At 33.5% G+C, this 21,024-nt stretch overlaps 1 protein-coding gene across 1 annotated transcript in view; it reads left to right on the plus strand.

The window, feature by feature from the left end:
• The window catches only part of LOC145245718 (ras-related protein Rab-11B-like), a 138,288-nt gene that overhangs the window by 42,532 nt on the left and 74,732 nt on the right, over positions 1–21,024 (plus strand). The window contains exon 2 of the mRNA XM_080107257.1: positions 11,614–11,725. Within this exon, the coding sequence (XP_079963383.1) occupies positions 11,614–11,725 (112 nt within the window). The remainder of the gene's footprint in view (positions 1–11,613; positions 11,726–21,024) is intronic.

Raw genomic sequence — 21,024 nt, forward strand, 5'->3', positions numbered from 1 at the left:
TGCTTTCTTTTCCTGATCTTTTTCAGTCAGCAAGCAACATTACTCTTCGGTCCAAAAAGAAGTGCATGCCACCATCTAACAAACTATTGGGAAATGTTCCATCTGTGCAGAATGAAAACCGTGATTTTTTTTTCATCCTATTAATTTTAAGCTTGTCAAAGCAACACAACCATTTGAATGCTTAAATGTTGCTTTTAAAGATCCCCTACCATATAATAGTCGAAACAAATATCTATTAACAGTTAGAAGTGGGGAAAATTTTGAACATTTGGAAATATTTGGTGTGGAGTTCAATGACATATAAATGAACTCCACACCAGAATGATTTGTATCCTTTTTAAATAGGAAGTAATTATGAGATCCAAGATTAAATAATTTCAGACAGAAATGGTTACCGTCATAGGTCTGTATGTAGCACTTGATCATTCCCTGACATTGTGGAATTTAATGTCTTTTCTGGTAGAATGCGAAACCATTCTTTACGGGCAATTTTCTCAGCTATTTTTTTAAATTCTCTTTTTTTCTCCATTTTTTTTTGTTCATTTGCTTTTGTCACCTGAAGATGGTTCAACAAAGAATCGAAAACATCTATGATTCATATCGCACATGTATGAATTTTTGTTATTTGAACAAGAAAAAGATTATTAGAAAAATTGATAAAATAAAAAAGCATAATAATGCAAAAGAAATTTTTTCTTTAGCAGTGTTTACTTAAATAAAAAACATGCTGCTTTAAAGCAGGGTGAACAACACTACAGCTTTATTTTAAAAGTTTTATTGAAAAAATCAATTCAGGTAACTTGATCATGTAGTAGAACTGACAGCTATTCAATCTAGCTGCCTTTGGCCTCAATCACTGCCTTGATATATGTTTGGAACTGGGAGCATGCCTTTTCCACAAGCCTTTTTGGGAGCTCGGCAATCAGGCTGGCTTTCATGTTGTGGGAGGTCATGTTGGTGATGTTCTTGATGTATGACCAAACAAAGTAGTCCAGTGGATTCAGGTCAGGAGAGGAAGCAGGGCAGGCGGGGGGGGGTGCAATGAGAGAAGGGTACAAAGTCATAGCACTCCTTCTGAAGCCAAGCCTGGGTTTGTTTGGACTTGTAGGCCGGTGCCGAGTCCTGCTGCCACACCCAGGTCTACCACCTGATTGCACTAGAGAATCACCACGCTCTTCAACACATCCAGGTACACTTTGGTGTTGACTTCGAAGATGGCATGATGTAGCCCACACCAAAGACCACACCCATGGCTAAAAACTTTGTTTTCATCACTCTGGACATGTCCCTGTTATTTGTGGCAATCTAGCGATGCATTTTGAGGGTGCTGGCAATGGTCCTGTTGTCATAAATTGGATCGGTAGAGAGTTATACAGCAGCGCATCTCCGATCTTACTTGTTGAACATTGTGTTACTTTCAGAACTCTTGGTATTTGTACACAACTGGCCAACTAGTAGATGGTCTGCAACAAAAAAATGAAAACCTGTTTTCATCTAGCGGAAATGGAATCCTGCCCTCTTTTCTATGACGGCAATTTTATCGTTCCACACTGTATATATTATATAATCATTGTTAGTAGTGTGACTAGTTAAATAAGATACACAAAGCACAGGATGTCAGATCCTTATAGACCAGTTTAGTATAACATCCATGTAGCATCCTCATCCATGATTGAATAAAGATCATATTTTATATAGATCGATACATGTAAATCAAGCTTTTTATACCAAAAATGAAAAAAAAAAAGGTTTTAATCCTCTTCCACTTTATGTCTGACCATCAAGATGACACCTTTTAGATTTTGATTTAAAAAATTTTTTAAACAATACTAAAAAGGAAAAAAAACCCATCTTTTTGAAAGTAGCATTTTTTTTTTGTTTCCATAGATGTTTATGACTTATATGGCTTCTTTTGTTTGCGTCCAGCTCACATGATTTGTCAGTTGATTATAGCCTCTGCAATTGTCATAATGAAAGCTATTATAGGTGATGAGATGCTACTGTTGAGCGACTTAAACTCTTCATTCTATCATCTGATATAAACTAGAATTACGTTTTTATACTCTATTATTCTATATCTCTCATTTTACATATGTTTTCATTTCTGAGCAACCATATTTTTTATGTATAGCAACTAACGGGAAGGGGGGGTGTCTGGTTGAAAAAAAAAACAAATAGGAATTGTGACAGTTTGGGATCGTTGCTCGGTCATAAAATCCATTGAAATATGATATTTTAATTTAAAAAAAAAAATTGTGACAACAGGGACTGGAAGGGGTGCATGGTTGAAAAATAATGAGACTTGGGTGCCATCAACCAGAAGCGAACCAAAAATAAAATTTTGTAAGCAAAAAAAAAAAAAAAAATGTTGCGGGCTGGATTCGAAATTGCATAACTTAACTTCATAAGCAAACACATTATCAATCAGACTATGATGAGACAGAGGTGATGACGTTGCAAATTTAGCTTTTCAAAATGAAACAACGAATTAACTGTTCACCCATGTGCAATTTACAAACAGCGTCGAAACCAAGAGTTTTACCTGACCACCCCCTCTTCAAACAAAATGACATTTCTACATTAAATAATTGACAAGTTTTTCTAATTTTTCGATATTATGTGTCTGAGAGATTGCTCTTTCTAATAGTACCACGTTCATGCCACTTTGCTGAGGATGACAAAAGTTTTTAGCAGGCATACAAACACAGAAATACACAGATGGCTGAGATTTATGTAATAGACTAGCATGGATAACCAGCGTCGCCTGGGTAGACATGAAGTTTGGTTTGAACACGTATATATTAAGGATATTGAGCAACCACAACAAAGAAGGAAATCGACTAAAAAAAGAAGTAGGTGACAACTTTCCCACCAGATACTTTGACAGTCCGTGTGCTGGAAACCCCACCAAAAAACCCAAAAATGAATTAAAACAACTTTTCTTTCAATCAAAATAGCAGTGAGTGCCCATGTGACTGCAAAAAACAAAAATTAGCCGCTGTAGGCAAGCTCAAAACTGAAACGCGAAAGAGGGAACGAAGGGAAAAAACGCTTTTGCCCAACAGACTACAACTACTTATGACGTCATGATGCTGCAAAATAATGTTTTGAAACATACTTTCAGTTTGCTACTTGCTATTTGTGACTTGCGAAAATCGCGACGCAAAAAGTGACTCCTCTTGCAAGAAATGCTCCAGTTGACCACCACAGAATTAATCTTTTTTTCTAATTTTCACATATTATGCATCCAAGGCATCTCTCTTTCAGATGGTACCAGTTTTGATCTGGTCTGATGCAGCTGACAAAAGATTTTAGCAGATATACGAACTCACAAACACCCGCAAAAACAAAAACAAACCAACGTTTGAGATTTATATAATAGAGTAGCAGGGATATCCGGCATTGCCCAGGTGGAGAGAGAAGTGGTATACTATGGATATTGAGCAACCCCCGACCCTAAAAAAATTCCAGCTTTTCTTTAATCAAAATAGTAGCTAGTGTCTGTGTGACCGCAAAAAAATAAATTAACTGCAGTAGGCAGGCTCAAACCTGTAATGCAAAAGAGGAAAAGGTGGGGAAAATAGCTAACAAGCTAGCTGTCACAGACATGACGACATGACACATGATGGGTTGAAATAACGTTTTTTAAATATACATTGAGATTGTGAGGCGGATGACTTATAAAAATGTTGATGAAAAAAATGATCCCATCCTTGCAAAAAACCGCCCAGTTGACTAGTACAGAATTTTTTTGGCCAATTTTTACATATTTTTCATCAGAGAGATTGATCTTTCTAATGATACCAATTTTGTCACAGTCCAATGCATCTGTCAAGTTATCTAGCAGATATGCCAACAAACACAGACACACAAAAACTAACACATTTTTCCTTTTATATATTAGATTAGCGAGGGTACCCGACGTTGCCCGATTGTGGAGAGGTGGTGTAGTAAGGAACCCCGAAACAACAGTAGGCAGCCCAAGTGGAATAGGCAAGCAGGCAGGCAGGCTCGAACTCATAATGCGAAGGAGGAAAAGAAGCTGAAAAAAAACCCCTAATGTCTTAGCTGATGCATCCATCGTGAAATCGGAAGTCACAGTGTTAGAATTAAGAGTAGTTAGTCCAACAGAAACGATGACTTGCGAAAATGTTGACAAAAAAGGCGATTCCCTCCTTGTAGAAAACTGCCTAGTTGAAGGTGAAGGAATTAATATTTTGGCCAATTATTCGATATTTGTTGTCCAAGAGACTAAGCTTTAAAATGATACCAAATTTTTCACATTCCGATGCGTCTGTCAAAAGTTTTTGCGAGACATACATACATACACACACACACACACACACACACACACACACATTTTGCCTTTTATATAATAGACTAGCAGGGGGTACCCGGCGTTGCCTGGTTGTTTGGAGGTGTGTGTGTGTTAGGGGGGGGTAGATCAAAACAACCCTGTTAAAAAAAAAAAAAAAAAAAAAAACGTTGGTCAGGTGTTTGGAGGTGTAAAAGAAAAAAAATTTTTAGTAGAAAGGTAGGCTTGAACCCCGAACCTTTGACGTGGAGGTGGAAAGGAAATGGAAAAAAAAAAACTGCGACCTAACCATCTCGACCACGGGAATAGATGAATTGATGAGTGTGTTAAGTTGACGTTTATAAAGCAAAATTAACAGGTGTGAGAACGTTGAGTCACGTGATGTTTGACCTAGTTTTTTGCTGGAAGCCAGATTCTGTTTTCCCCGCTACGCGGCGATCAAAAATTATCTTGAAAATAGCTTGTAAAAGTCGGGTAAATTAAAGATATCTGCGACCAGAGTTGTGAAAATCACACTCAAGTAGTTTGATGAATCCAAATAATACGAATAACCAATTCTCATCTCAAAAATTCAGAAACCTCATACCATTGAAATATTTACTTTTCTGAATCTACAACATAGGAAAATATTTTTATCATTCTTCCAGGGAATCTGGGATTTATTGACCAAGTGTAAAACACCCTTCTGTAATCCCTCTCTCTCTTTCACCAATTCTTTTGTTTTCTTCATTTTTTCTCTCCTGCATATGCACCTTTTTTATTCTCTCTTGTGCATGCTATGATACTACAACATTGTACATGTAAGAATAAGTCTCCTAAGATTAATATACTAATCAATTCCTTCATTTTGTGTCATGCTTTCATCGGTAAGGAGAGTAGTGAAAAAAACGGAAATGTTGAGGAGTCAGTAGGTGCAGTAGGGTAAAGGAGGTGAAAGATGGAATTGAATTTCTCTTCATGCAGCGCATGTCCTCAACTGTCACTGGTCAAATTTCACTTTCATACATCGTCACACTACATACACACGTCTGATAAACTCTTCCCATGTTCTATGCTCCAATGATATCACTAATGTAACAAAATTTCTCAACAGCCTCAAGAGCTTTGTCATTCAGATATACTTGCTCCATATCTGAGTTCTAATCTATCCATTGTTGTACACTTCTTGCACACAAACTGTTTCAATGAAGCAATATTTACATAATAGAATATCCATTCGTGGACTAGCAACTAATCCGAACCCAGTGAATGAATACTGGTTATAAACAAATTTTTTTTGCTTTTATCTCAGATATTTTAGTTTTTGCTTAACTCGCCAAACCGCACTGATTAGTCGTAGTTTCTCTTTTTTAATTATATCATTGCTAATTTTTCATTGGGACAAAGGGTACATTTTTTAGGGTTTCTATGAAACAGATTAAAAAATGCCATTCAATTTCTATTATTGAGGTGTTTCTTTTTTTATTTTCAAAATATGTTTTATATAAAGATGTTTAATTTCTAAAGATCGTATACACACTAATATGAGAAAGATATCTTTCTGAAGGTTCGTTATCTATTCCTCAGCAATTGGATATGCAGGAAGCTTGGAAGTTGGTAGGAATGATGTCTCATTTATGTAGATTGTTGTACCTATTTACTATGCCTCCCCACGGGACAGAGTTAGACACCAGGGTCGTTTTTTAACGTGGAGAAAAGGTACAAAAATAAAAATTGTCTCAGTCGTGAAGGACTTCTCCTCCACTGAAAGAGAACAAGAAATAGAAGTGCAGCATCTGAAGAACAGATACTACACTTTGATCTTGTCCCGAAGGCCAAGTTCAAGATTGTTGTAAGGGGCTTCATATTTATTTTTTTCTTATAAAGGAGTTTTGTTACTTTCCATTTTAATGAGCTATTTAATCATAATTATCAAAATAAAAGAAAGTTTGATTATTTTAAGGTCTCTGATATCATTTTCTAATTGATAATTATAGTTATGTAAGCTCTAGTGTTTTCTAAGATCTTGTAGATTTAAAAAATTGTAGTTTTTCTTCTTTTTTTTAATTACAGTATAACTCCTATAATTTGAACATCTGCTTCGTTCAAATTAGAGGATACTGTTCAAGTTTCATGATAAAAAAAATGCGTTGCAGTTAACTTTAATTTTCTAAGAATTAAGAAATAGTAAATGAAATTCATTGCTATATGATATTTCAAGTATATATTAAGTTGAGTTTACGATATATTGCAAGTAAGAATTGTTAAATATTATTACCAGTTTTTTTTATTTATTCATTGAATGAGTCTCATTGCAGTTTCTATTTTCATCGATTGAGCTTTCGGGTGCTGCCATTGTATTCCGTAAGCGATCACAAAAATCTACAATTTCTTGGTTCTGTAGCTTCTTTATGATTATATCTCTTCAGAGTGACATTGCTTGCAAAACATAGTTGTCACTTAAATAAGAACTTTTTTCTAGAAATTTTATAACCATCTCCATAGACTTTTCTGCATCATCCCATGATATTGCTTCATCAAAGTGTTCTTGGTTATTTACATTAGGGTCAAGAGAATGGGAGCTGTCGCTATTTTCATCGCCATTACTGCCTTTAGGATATTGATCAGTAGTTTCCTCATCTTGTTGCACCCACATTTCAACATCATTTGCATTAAGTGATTTAAGAACAGCGTGGTTGGTCGGTAACCGTTTGGTTTCAAGAATTTTTTCTAGACCAGATGTATTCTCTGATTCTTTCAGTTCAGAAGCCTTTGGCGCTGGGCATAATTTACCCCATGCTTTTGTTAATGTGCTTGCTCAAACTTGATTCCATGCACTTGCAAGAGAAAATATGGCATCTTTGATAGTAAAATGGCACTGAAAATCGTTTATACTCACGGTATTATTCATCATATTCATCATGAAATCGTTTCTGTAGAAACATTTTAAGTTCCAAATAATCCCTTAATCCATAGGTTGAATGAGAGAAGTCACATTAGGTGGTAAGTAGCACACAAAAATATTCCCGCAAGATGACACTAGTTCTCAGGAGGATGTGCTCTATAATTGTCCAACAGAAGCAAGCACTTTGAATCAGGTTTACCTAATTCAAGAAAACACCTCTGGACAACTGGCACAAATTCTTACAAAAACCATTTTTAAACAACTGTTGATTCATCCATCCATTTAGTGAAGAATAATAGGATACTGGCAAAGGTGAAACACCTTTCAATGCTCGGGGACACTTTGATTTGCCGATGACAAGAAGCTTAAGTTTATGAGTTCCAGAACCATTAGCGCATACCATCTCATATTAGTCTTTCTTTATTTAATTTGAATCTCATATTAGTCTTTCTTTATTTAATTTGAATCCTTTTATTTTCTGCTCCTCGGATCCGGCTAATGTTTTTGTAGGTAAGCACTTCCAATTTATGCCACTTTCATCAGTGTTGTAAACATCCCCTGGTGTTAAACCATAATCGGCAATTATCGTCTTAAATTTGTCACAATAATTTGATGCTGTGTGTGTATCAGCAGACCGTTGTTCGCTTGACATTGTTAATTGTCTTTTATCATGTCTACTCTTAAAGCTCCTAAACCAGCCTTCACTGAATTTCATATCTTCTGCGATATTCAACTCTTCCTTAAGAGATTTTGCTTTAGCAATTAACATGGGCGCAGATATTGCTACACCTTCATTCCGTTTTGCTACAAACCACTCATGCAATATTCGATTGAATTCAATTTGCTTTGGTCTGTGAAGAGTCCTTTTTTTTACATATCTTTTATTTGAAGAGAAAGGAGTAGCCTTCAATATTTCCTCCTTTTTCTTTTTGATGTAAAACAGTGTACTTCTTCCAATCTTATAATCTCTCAATATAACACTATTTTCAACTCCAGCATCTAATTTTTCTATAATTTGACGTTTTTCGAGTAAAGTCAGTGTCACTTGTTTTCTTTTAGAGTTGCAAGCCATTGTGATGGGTTGTTTTACACTATTTTAAATATAGCAATCTGAAAAAAAAAGTTACAGTTTGTATTAATTATTAATAGCTAATCGACATTAATTACATAGTTCTAATATTAACATTTCTGCACAATATCTGACTAAACCATGTAAACAGTTTTACTGCAACTCCGCATCAAATATTCTAATACAATTTCAATGACGAGGCAATTCAAGTTTAGAGAAAGTCCAGGTAGAAGAAGTCCAAATAAGAGGAAGTCCAACTTTAGAGGAAGTTCAAATTAAAGAAGTTTTACTGTATTTTATAAAACTAAATTAAAAATTTATGTAATTAGTTTATCTAAGATTTGCTCCTGATTTGATTGTAGTGTTGTCTCAGATCTTGTAAATTAAAAAATAATGTAGTTTTTTTTTTTTTCTTGAATTATTTTATAAAATAAATTAATTTGATTTCATTATACAGGATGGAACGATAAAATTGTTACCAAAAGACATGATTTAATTTCCGTTTGATGAAAACTGGTTGCAGACCATCTTTTGTTTTTTGCTGTTGTTGCAGACCATCTTTTGTTTTTTGCTGTTGTTGCAGACCATCTTTTGTTTTTTGCTGTTGTTGCAGACCATCTTTTGTTTTTTGCTGTTGTTGCAGACCATCTTTTGTTTTTTGCTGTTGTTGCAGACCATCTTTTGTTTTTTGCTGTTGTTGCAGACCATCTACTAGTTGGCCATTTGTGTACAGATTCCAAGATTGATAGGAGCCTTCTATCGTGTCTGAAAATGACACAGTGGTCAACGAGGATGATCAAAGATGCACCGCTGTACAACTCATGTTCTTTACTGATCCAAGTTATGACAACAGGACCATTGCCAGCACACTCAAAATGCAAATCTAGACAGTTCAACACTTGAGGGCAAAGCTTAACGAAGTTTCCGGCCACGATTATGGTCTTTGGTGTGGTTTCAAGTGAGTGTCACATCATACATTTTCAGTCGGCTTGAAAGTCAACACCAAAGTGTATCTAAATGCACTAAAGAGTCTGGTGATCTCCTGGTGCAATCAGGTGACCATTGGTAGTCCCTCGGTGTGACAGCAGGACTCGGTGCTGGGACACAAGTCCAAAGAGACCTATGCTTGCTTTTAGAAGTGCTACGACTTTGTACCCTTCTGTCACTGCCATCCCCCTTCTCCTCAACTCGCTGAACTACTACGTTTGGTCCAACATCGAAAACATTACCAACATGACCTCCCACAACACCAAAACCAGTCTGATTACCGCCATCCACCAAGTATTTGCCGAGCTGCCACCAGTGCTTGTGGAAAAGGCATGCTTCCAGTTCTGGACCCATATCAAGGCAGTGATTGAAGCTGAAGGTGGCTACATTGAATAGATTGAATTGATTTTTTTTCAATATAAGTTTTAAAATAAAGTTGTAGTGTTGTTTTCTTTGGGGCACTAAATTTATCGTTCCACCCTGTAGTGCTCAGATTTGTTCAGAAAGCAAAAGCACAATTTTTCTGAAGTATCTTATTTCTTGATTCTTGAATTATTATTTTCTGCATGCAAATTATTTTATATGGAAAATACCGCCCCCTCCCCCCAAAAATGCACAACACCAGTTTCTTCTTTATATGTACATTGAAAAAACATAGTTGGAATGAGTAGATTGCTTGATAGGAATTGATTAACCAAGAGGTATTTGTTTACACTAAACTTGAAGATGTTTATGCGTTAGTTTCTATCTCCTCAGTTTGTGATTTTTGTTTTGATCATAGTTACTTCTTGCTAGATTTATAATGAGAATTTTTTTCATAGTTACTTCTTGTTAGATTCATAATGACAATTCTTTTTCAAGAAATGCTGACAAATTGGTCAATTGGATTGAAGTTGGAATGCATAGGACAAGTTGGAATATTTATTTATTTATTATTTTTTTTTTTTGCTATTGAGTCACTACTTATGCCTAAAAACCATTCGAGAGTATGAGTGAATGAAGTGGATAGATTGTTAGTTGAAATGAAGAATATTATGAAAGGATTTAAATTGATGAATTGAATAAAAAAATCATTATTTATGAAAACGCTTTATGAAAAGTATTTGTTGGCATTGGATTTGAAATTGATGGCGCTATAGATGAAAAAAAAACCCAAATCTGAGGATGCTTGAAAGAAGCTTTATTTTACTGAGAACTACACAGGGACGAGCCACTATGAGTACTGCCATTGATTTAATGAAAGAAAGAAAGCTCAAGAGAAGTTATTCATTTCCGGAGAGCATAAGTGGAAGTTAGAGTTCTTTTTTTCAGCACAATATGCTTACTATTAGGATACAATGGTAGACACCACAATTTCAATAGTTACAGAAGGCCATCCTCCCAGGCATTACCATCTCCTTTTGAAGAAGGTTTCTTGCCCATGTGTATTTTTTTTTTTCTATTGCCATCCGATCTTATGGTCTCTGTGAGAATACAGAGAAATATTTTGTGTTATTTTCATTTCATCTCAATGTTCAAAGATAACTCGAGATCATCCTCCCAGGCATTACTACTTCCTCTCAGAGAGAAATCGATTTCTTGTCGTTTGTCTGTAACGCTTTATCCAGAATGGAATGTTAACAAGACCAAAAAGGATATTGGCTTTTAATAGTCACTTAGATTAAAAATAGACTTATAGAGCTTAGAATAATTATTTGTACTCTCTCTCTCTCTCTCTCTCTCTCTCTCTCTCTCTCTCTCTCTCTCTCTCTCTCTCTCTCTCTCTCTCTCATTTTATGATTAGAATATTTTATTTCATTTAAGCAAAAAAAAAAATATTTATTATGAGATCTTCATGCATTCTGGACTTCTAGATTCGGTTTGTTTTTCCATTTTCACACGTTTTAACCAATATGACAATATGAACAGATTACATTTTTTTTTCTTTTTGCATTTTATGACTTATAAAGTGCTGTTTCATCTGATTAAGGATTTCTTGTCAAACAATAAATTTCCTTGTAAATTTTAATTTAGTCTTGATTCATTTTCCTTATGACAAGCTCTACTTCCTATCGTGGTTGTATTGGATTTTTTTATCTGGTTGAGATTACGATATAAATATTTTTATCTGGTTGAGGTTACTAAATAAATATTAATATTTATATTAGATTTAAGTTTACACTTGCTTTTATCAGCAAAAATTTTCCTATTACCTGAATTAATACTTATGTTATATAGAATATATGCTATGGGAAATAAATTGTGTGTGCTTTTAGGTGGTACCTAAAATGATTTAAAGTTTTGAGAATCATACTGTAATTTAATACTAGTTTTTTTCATTTCTGGTAAAATTTGAGATATTCTCCATTTTCATTTCAGTTGTTCTTGTCGGTGATTCTGGAGTTGGTAAGACAAATCTTTTGTATCGCTTCACGAGGAATGACTTCAGTGCGGAGAGTAAGAGCACAATTGGTGTTGAATTTGCTACAAGGTAATCTTTGCATTTTTTTTCTTGTATTCATAGAAACATGTTCACTGCATTGAATTCCACATCGTTTTATTCCAACTCTGTCAAAATTAATAATATATGTAGCCACTTTTCACCGTTATAACTGGTCTCAGAAAAGTAGTTATTAATAAGAAGCCGTTAATCCTTCTATAGTTTAGGATCGCACTAAGCCTAAAACTGGTGTTATATATAAACATTTTTATACATAACTTTTATAAATTTGTTAAAATTTTTGTTTCATTTCATAAACTGTTTATATTTTTCCTTAATTTTTTTACTTGTTCATAAGTGGATTTTATCATGTTAGCTTAATTTCTTCAGGTTCATAGTTACAGCACATTAACCCTTTTGGGTTTTACAACAAATGTGTTCATTACGATAAAGATAGTGCGCAACATACTTCTGCATTCATGGTCATGCACCTCATGTTGACTTTCTCTCTGCATCATTGCTCCTCGCCTTCTGTAAACAAAAGCCTTTCGTAACATAGCAATAATGGATGCAAGTCACTTGTGCTCTTTTGGGTATAGTTAAGTTTTATTTCTGCACTAGCGTGGGGGGAGCCGCCCGGAGTTGTCTGGTTGTAAAATATGGTTTAAATAAAAAAAATTTTAAAAATACAAAAGAAAAAAACAGGGCTTGGGTGCTATCAGCCAGAAGCAAAACTGGAAGTAAAAAGAAAAGAAAAAAATGCAGCGTGGTGGATGCGAACTATCAACAGTTAAGTTCATAAGCAAATACATTATCAATCAGACCATGACAACACAGATATTATGATGTTGCAAATTGATCTTTTTAAAACGAAAGAACAAAACGACTGTTCACGCATGCGTGATTAACAGTGTCAAAACCAACATTTTTAGCTGACTCTCCGCTTCAAACAACAATATTTCTACATGAAATGATTGATAATTTTTTCTATTTTTTTTATATTATGTGTCCAAGAAATTGCTCTTTCTAGCGATACCATGTTCATACTGGTTTGCTGCGAATGACAAAAGTTTTTAGCAGACATACAAATATACACACAAACGGCTGAGATTTATATAACTAGCCTGGGTGCCCGGGTGTTTGGAGGTGTGTGTTGAGCAAAAAAAAAAAAAAAGAAAAAAAGTGTAGTAGGCTGGTAGGCTCAAACCCGTACCGTGAAGGAGACAAGAACATGAAAAGGCATCTTTGCTGTTGCATCCATCGCCAAACTGGAAGTGGCGAAGGTTTAAATTGAGGTGTCAATCGAAAATATCAGCGAAAAAAGCGATGCCTCCTTGTAGAAAAGTGCCCAGTTGAGGTTGAAGGAATTAATGTTTTTTGCCAATTTTTCAATATTTGTCGTCCGAATGGTCGAGCTTCAAAACGATACCGATCTCGTGAAAATCCATTGCCTCTGTCAAAAGTTTTAGGCAGATATACATACATACATACATATTTAAACAGACAGGTGAGATTTACATTGTAGATAATAGAATCTTGGGTCGAAGATATGTTACCAATTCCACACTAGTTCCTCATCTTAAGATGCGTGTCATTGATTTTTGCTATATTTCAACCGCAACATTGGTTTTCCCATTCCCAGGAAACAACTGCATCTATTATCATCGCTTGCACGAGGTATTTGATCTGCTTTTATCACTACACTTTAGCAGACAATCTCTCTTACTTTCAAATCTCACTCTCCAAACATAAATCTTATCACAAATTTCACTAACTTATTCTCATAAGCTGAGCCTAGCACAAGTGTTTGTACTTGTTTACATCTCTGCCATAACCCATGACCTTTTTCCTGTCACTCGGCTGCGCTGTGTTAAGTGACAGATTTGTTAACTCAATTTCCCTAAACTATGGAGTCCTGTTACTCAAATCTATCTATAATGTATTAGCTAAAAAACTCTCAGTCTACGTGTGCCTCCATTATACAACACACTGACATTGGTATTTGTATTTTGATGGATTTTTTAAGCAGCAGCTGATTAAGAAATTTACTTACTTACATCAGCCACTCTATGATAATAAAGATCAATGTGTATATATTTCTAAATATATATAAATAAATGTATTTACTTTCATTTTGTCATGTAAAATTTAGTGAGTAAAACATGCTTTTTCCTAGTCTCCAGATGAAACCATTTCAAGCAGTAAGGGAAAGCAAAAAGCAAGTCAGACAACCTCTTCAAACTTAGCCTGCTGTTTGAAATGAATTGAGAAAGAAATCTTTCACTTTGTAATTTAAATGAACGTTTTTTTTTTATATATATTTTTTATATATAAAAACATTAAATTACTGATGTAATTCTATGATCTTTTTCTTTGTACATCCTATGTCAAAAATGACAGAAAAATAAAAATTATATTTCACTAGTGTTTACAATTACTATTTATATATATATTAGCAGAGAGACCCGACGTTGCGTGGAATTGAATCAGGATCAACAATGTTCAACCTTCCCATACTTTTTATTGTCATCGGAATCATTAAAATTGCTCATGTTTTAATCAAAATGATTGATTGCCTGCTCTAGTTAGGATAAAATTTTTCTGATGTCATCATCAAAATGTTGAGGATTTGTGTATAGGCACAATTCTACTTGAAATGACATAGTTATGGAGAACTTTTAATGGGAATAAGCCCATGAATTTATTGCTAACATTAAAGACAATTTTTTTTTTTTTATATCATTTTTACAACGCATTAAAACCAAACTATCTTTAAATGTACTTTTTAGAAACACGAGTCCGTTTCTCGATAATTGTGTTCATTTTTCTCTTTCCACGAAAATGTGGGGATTTTTATGCCGGACCATGTATTTGCGTTGAGATTATTAAAGATCAGAACTTTTGGGGATATTGGAATTTTAAAATTTTGTATTCATTTTCTTATGCAAAATAACGATTCTTTTTCTTGTTTTTATTTGTTTGTTTTTAGTTTTGGTCCCAACTGTACCGACATGCAGAAGTTCAAGTGTAACGTGAACCGACATTTTGCTGCCCAACTCCCCACCTAGTACCCCTGTAGCCTGTGTCCCTAATAGTAGCCCCCTACATCAAAGGTGCAATGTGCCTTGTTTGGGGTGAAAATGTAATAAAAAAAAAAAAAAAAATTTCCATTTCTAGTATTAATGATGAAAGGATAAATAGTTCTTGATTTTACTCAGTAAAACTAAAATGAATAAATCCCCCTAAAAAGTGTATTTTTATGTTTGAGAAAATATATGTTCATCTATATATATAAATTCGTATTCCTGTCTGTTTGTTTGTTCACAATTTGATTAATATATACAAAACGTGCCTTACTTTAATCTTTCATTTATTTCTATATATAGTACAATACTTGGAAAAATATACAATTAAGAGATCACCTTATTTGCATATGACATTCAGAAAAATTGATTTTACTAAATAGCGGTATCTTACTTAATGTTTTTAGCGAGAGAATTATTTTTAGTATTCTATTTAAAATTGTTTTTTAATAAATTTTAAACAACAATTATATTGATAATATATTTAATTTAATTTTTTTTTTAATTAATATTTCCAACAGCGACCTTTTTTTTTTTTAAATTTTTTTTTTAGAGTTATTTGCCCCTAAATGCTCTCCATAAAAAAACAAAAACAAACGTTTACCAAATATCATTTGGTAATTTCATTAATTTCTAGCTGGAAAAATAATTCCGTGTAGATAGAAAAATTGTTTGGCTTTTATTGTTTTTTTTTTTTTAATATCAAAAAAAAAGAAAATACTTACGAAAAAAAATAACAATAAATTTAATTATTTTTATGAGATCATTCTCTACTTTCACCTCACAATTTAATAAACAAAACAAACCCCAAAATATGACAAATTCAATTTCTTAGAGGGGGGGATTACATTAGAAACATAAAACGACAAATAAAAAGCAAATCGAAAAGCCCTCCCCCTAAAAAAAGCAAATCTAAAATTTCTTTTATTTACAAAAAAAAAAGCCAGTAAAAAGTGCTCTTACAAAAAATAAAGGTAAATGTGTAGTTTAGCAGCATAAATTATTTGACAGACAAAAAAAATTATAAAAACTATTTATTTTTATATAAAACATTATTAGACTCAAAGGCTGAAATAAAAAAAAAAAATTCATTTTTTTTTTATCATTTTTTATTAGACTAAATGTGCACGCCTTACACGTTTAAAATTTGTCCTTTTTATGCTCTTTCATTACAAAAAAAAAATATGGCGGCCAAAAACATAGTTCATGAAAGAGCTTAAAAAGGCCAATCTGCCAAACCTTAGAAAGGCCAAATTTTAAAAGCAATATAGCAGCCTCGAATAATAAATATAAATGATAAAAAAATAATAAAAATGAAATTTTTTTTCTGGTTTTATTTCGGCCTTTGGGTCTAACAATGTGTTTTATATAAAAATAAATAGTTTTTATATTTTTTTTGTCTGGCAAATAATTTACGCCGCTAAACTACACATTTACCAAAATAAAAAATAAATGCATGCATTAATATTTATAAACGTTATTTTTTTAAGTCCACAAAATCGTGAGTTTTCTTAGGAAAGTGATCCCTTCTGACGAAATATCTGGTGGAGAAGGTAGCAGATACTTCTTTTTGGGGGTGATTACATTTACACGTTTTTATCCGTTCTTTTATTTTTTAAATTGTTGTGGGTTATCCATGTTACCCATGATAAAAGTGATTAATATAGCAGACGTGTTTCAAACGGAACTTCATGTCAACCCAGGCAACGCGGGGTACCCATGCTAGTATTACATAAGTTTTATTTGGATTCATCAGATTACTGTTCTCATCTTGAGTGTGATTTTCACAACATTTTGGTCAATGTAACCTCTGACCTTCAGGTGTATCTTGTTGAACTCCGGAATGTTTCTGTCGAACTTGCAAGGACCCACCGTGCAATGGTTAGAGTACTTGGAAAAATCAATTATAAAAGTGATCTTCTCCTGAAGGTTGAAGGTTCAATTCTCAGTGTGAGTGACTGAAAAATACTACTGCAAATTACTTAGGACCTTTATCTAGTTAAGGGGTTATAGAACAAGAACATGCTATCTCTGTGAAGTAAATAAAGAGTTCCATTTGAAATTCCGTCCAAATTCCTGAATTCGACAAGTTACACCTGAAGAAGATCAGAGGTTACATCAACCAAAACGTTGTGAAAGTCACACTCAAGATGAGACCAATAGTTCGATGAATCCAAATAATACGAATTTTCAAAAATTTAGAAGCATCATATTAAAAAAGTTTTTACAGTAATCTGATCCCCCTTCCCCAAAAAAACTATATTCAGAAATTTAAAAAGAATCAGTACTGGAATCAATTGTCTCAGAATTGTTAAAAATATTGAAACCGTCCCATCACTACTATGTAAACACATAAAAACACTTTTACTTAATCTTGCTTAGTCTCACACACAGACATCCAGCTACTTACAGTTGCCACTGTTTCTAAGTGGTCAGACATATAAGTATTAAAAAAGCTTATCACTACTTAACTTGATTGACCTAAGGGCAAGTCAGTGCTTGACCGTAAGCCACAAAACCTTTTACTGAGGAATGAATATCACAATTTCTGTCAAATATCATTCGTTGTTCTTTGTTCTTCGTTGTTATGAATGATTATGACATATGTCAGTCAAAAGTGAGACATTTTTCTTTTTTTTCAAGCAAATCAAAAGGTGAGCTGGCAACGTTTTAATTGGCATCATTTATATATACACTATTTGTTGCTATCTATCCATTCTTTGATGTCTTGGTTTTTGTTAAAACAATACATGAATGCTCAATTATGAAATATGATAATTTTGTAGCTTACAGTTTAAGTCATCTCTTTTTGGCTTAAAACTATATGAACGATTACTGAATTTTCAATTATATAAACCCAGTAAAATTCAGAATACTATAAATAAGAAATATATATATATATAATCAGAATAATGAGAAGAATTGGATCACAGATTATTGAATCTTGTGGTATCAAGTCTTACAAAATATTTTTGAGAGGTAATATTTTTATATAAGACAATTTCAGCCAAATAAGAATTGCTCAATGTTGTAAATCAAATACTCTTTCCTTTCAAAACATGTTTTCATTGTATAGTTCACATCATTTTTTTTTTCATATATTTGTTCATCTTAATTACTAGAATATCAGATTTACAGAACGACAGAATGACCTAACATTTAGCATTTGTTTTTATCAAAATACAAATAAAAAATAATCTAATTCCATTATTAAAATAAAAAACAATAAGTTTCCTTAAAATGGAATCTACATTTAATTAAATTTTAGAAAAAATCAAAATTATATATTCATCAATATTTCATCTTTATTTCAAAAACCTTCTCAAGATGATTGATTTGAAGAAATAATATACAAGTACAATATATAAAAATATTTTGTTAAATTTGATTGTAAAAATAATTATTGAAAGAAACCTAGATGTTGAAATTCCAAAAATGTGTAATTATGTCATAAAAAAATGTATTTGTTTTATCAAACGAACTATAGCAATTAAATGTGCCTTTGAAATGGGATGAGTGTTTCTTTTTTGAATCTTACTTTATCAGAAAAATAAAAAATGAGATAAAAATTGTAATATGGAAATCAGGGCCGAGATCATCAGGGTTTTCATTACTCCCAGGCATCGTTAGTTGATCCCACTTATAAATAGTAAACATATTTATTTTTTAAAATTTGGGAATTTCTTTTCTTTTCCTTTTCTTTTATGTTCTTTACAATTCAATATCTATGAAAAAAAAAAGCACTTTATCTTTTAAATATGCAAATTTTGGGAGTGGATAGTCCAATAATGATAAATGCAAAGAAGATATGATCAGTCAGGTGACAAATTATGTTTTAAGCTTTGTTCACATAAATATCAAAAGTAAGACAGCTATGATGGCTACACCCATAATAGTATGAGTTAAAATAAAATAAAAATAAAAAAAAAATATATTAAAATAATCGAATTTCACTGAGATTCTAAGAGCTTGACTTTTTCTTTGAAATGCATGTAATCTGTAATGGAATGGGGGTGAAACTGGATGATAAAGACCAATGACTAAGCTTATTTACTTTAATAATTACAAGAAACTTTCTCAACCACTGATTGCCATACATAATGATACACTTCCTGAAAGTACTTCTCAAGCGCCTTAGGTTAACATTCACAGACAACATGAATTGGAACAAATACATTGAGGTAATTGCCACGGCTGCTACAAGGAAGATGGGCTCTCTTTCTACCGTACTAAAAGGCTACTCACACCTGAACATATCCTTCATCTCTATAAGGCCACAATTCGTTCATGCATGGAGTGTTGTTGCCATATCTGGGCTGCTACATCTGCCACTCCTTGACAGAGTTCAAAAAGAGTTGCCAACCGATTAAGTCCTGAATTATTAACTAAACTCCAACCTCTGTCCCATCACTAAAATGTGCCATCTTTGCGTCTGTTTTACAAGTATTTCAATAGCAAGTACTCTGATGAACTCAATGCACCAGTACATCCTCAACAGCAATACCTCCGACAAGCAGCAAAATCCCACCCCTACACTGTAGAGATCCCTAGATGCCATAAAGCCTTCTACTCGAATAGCTTTTTCCCTCAAACTACTGCACTTTGGAACCGGCTCCATGCTTCTCTGACTGTACTGACATGCAGAAGTTCAGGTGTAATGTAAACAGACATCTTGCTGCCCAACTCTCTAAATAGTATCCCTGCAAATCTGGTCCCAAATAGTAGCCTTTTAAACTTTTAACTAGAGTGATAGCAATGTTTATTATAAGACATCACAGTTTTTATGGTTAAGGCTAATTCTAGCACTACTAGTAGGTTTTGCCAGTAGATAGAGTATGAAAAGAGAACACCATATGTTCATCTTTGCTGTTACATAATGTCGTTTTGAAAGGAACAGTAGTTGGAGGTGAGACTGATATTTAGAGCGTTTTTAATGTTAATTTGTTGTTATTTGTGAACGATTTTGTTCCAGTTACCATATAAAGCAAAATAGGGAGAGATACAGAGAGGGGAGAGATTGGGAGAAGGAGAAAAGACAGAGGAAGTAAAAGGGGGTGTGGTAAAGAAGGGGGATATAAGTTTGAAAAGAAAGATGTTGCACGCACTTATAAATTTTATTTTGTTGTACATCCTCCCGTACAACACCAGGTTACACTGCTAGTCTATTATGCAAATGACAAATGTTTGTGTTTGTATGCCCATCTAAAAGTCAAAAGCTACAAAACAAATAACCACAAAATTGTTATATTCTTTATTAGAGTTGTGCTGGATGAATAATATTTAAATTTAGAAAAAAATGTTAATTTTCTAAGCGTCAACTAGGCGAGTTTTATAGTGTTATTATGTAGTAATTTGGAAAGAAAACCGACTCATTCCTTAAGAAATCAATTATATAAAGGAGAGTATGTATGGGTGAGTGGAGGATAAAGAGGTGTTTGGAAAAGAAAGATAGAGATGGATTAGAAAGAGGCAGAGAGATAGAAATTTTAATAGAAATTGATTACACTTTTGCCTCAACAATATTGGTAATCTTGCTAGTAAATTATAAAGAAAACTATGAGTAAATAATTTTAGTATTCTTTTCTTCAACTTTTATTTGGTTGCATAGTTGGAAAGAGTGAGATGTTTTGGAAGGAGTTTGGGTCAAACTTTTTAAATCTTTGAAAATTCAAAGCATCTGAATATTGGAAAATTTTACAATAAGGAGTCTGATATTTTGGAATTAAAAGAAGTACTATTTACTTGCCTCCTTACAAGGGAGAGTTAAAAGGTCAAATTATAAAGTGGGAATACTCCAGTTCCCCAAAAAGGGATGCACTGGATTGGGAAAAAAATAAAAATTGCTTTCAGTCTTGGTGAATTCTGCAAGGAAGGTGGGCTCTCTCTACCGTGCTTAAAGGCCTCACACCTGAGAGTATCTTGTATCTCTACAAGGCCTCCATTCGCCTATGTATAGAGTATTGTTGCCAAATCTGGATTGGTGCATCTGCCACTAGTCTCTTGCTCCTAGACAGTTAAAAAAGAAAGTGATCAATTTAATAGAACTATCAGCTAAACTCCAGCCTCTGTCCCATCACGGAAACGTGACATCCTTGTGCCTGTTTTACAAGTATTTCAATGGCAAGTGTTCTGACGAATTCCGAGCACTAGTACCCCCGTGACAATAATACTCTTGACAACCCCGACAAGCAGCAAAATCCCACCCCTACATTGTAGAGATCCCTAGATGCCGTAAAGCCTTCTACTCAAATAGCTTTTTCCCTCAGA

The sequence above is a fragment of the Euprymna scolopes genome, chromosome 23 (genome assembly GCF_053919585.1).
Source record: "Euprymna scolopes isolate OS-2025 chromosome 23, ASM5391958v1, whole genome shotgun sequence".
NCBI classification, from domain to species: Eukaryota; Metazoa; Mollusca; class Cephalopoda; order Sepiida; family Sepiolidae; genus Euprymna; species Euprymna scolopes.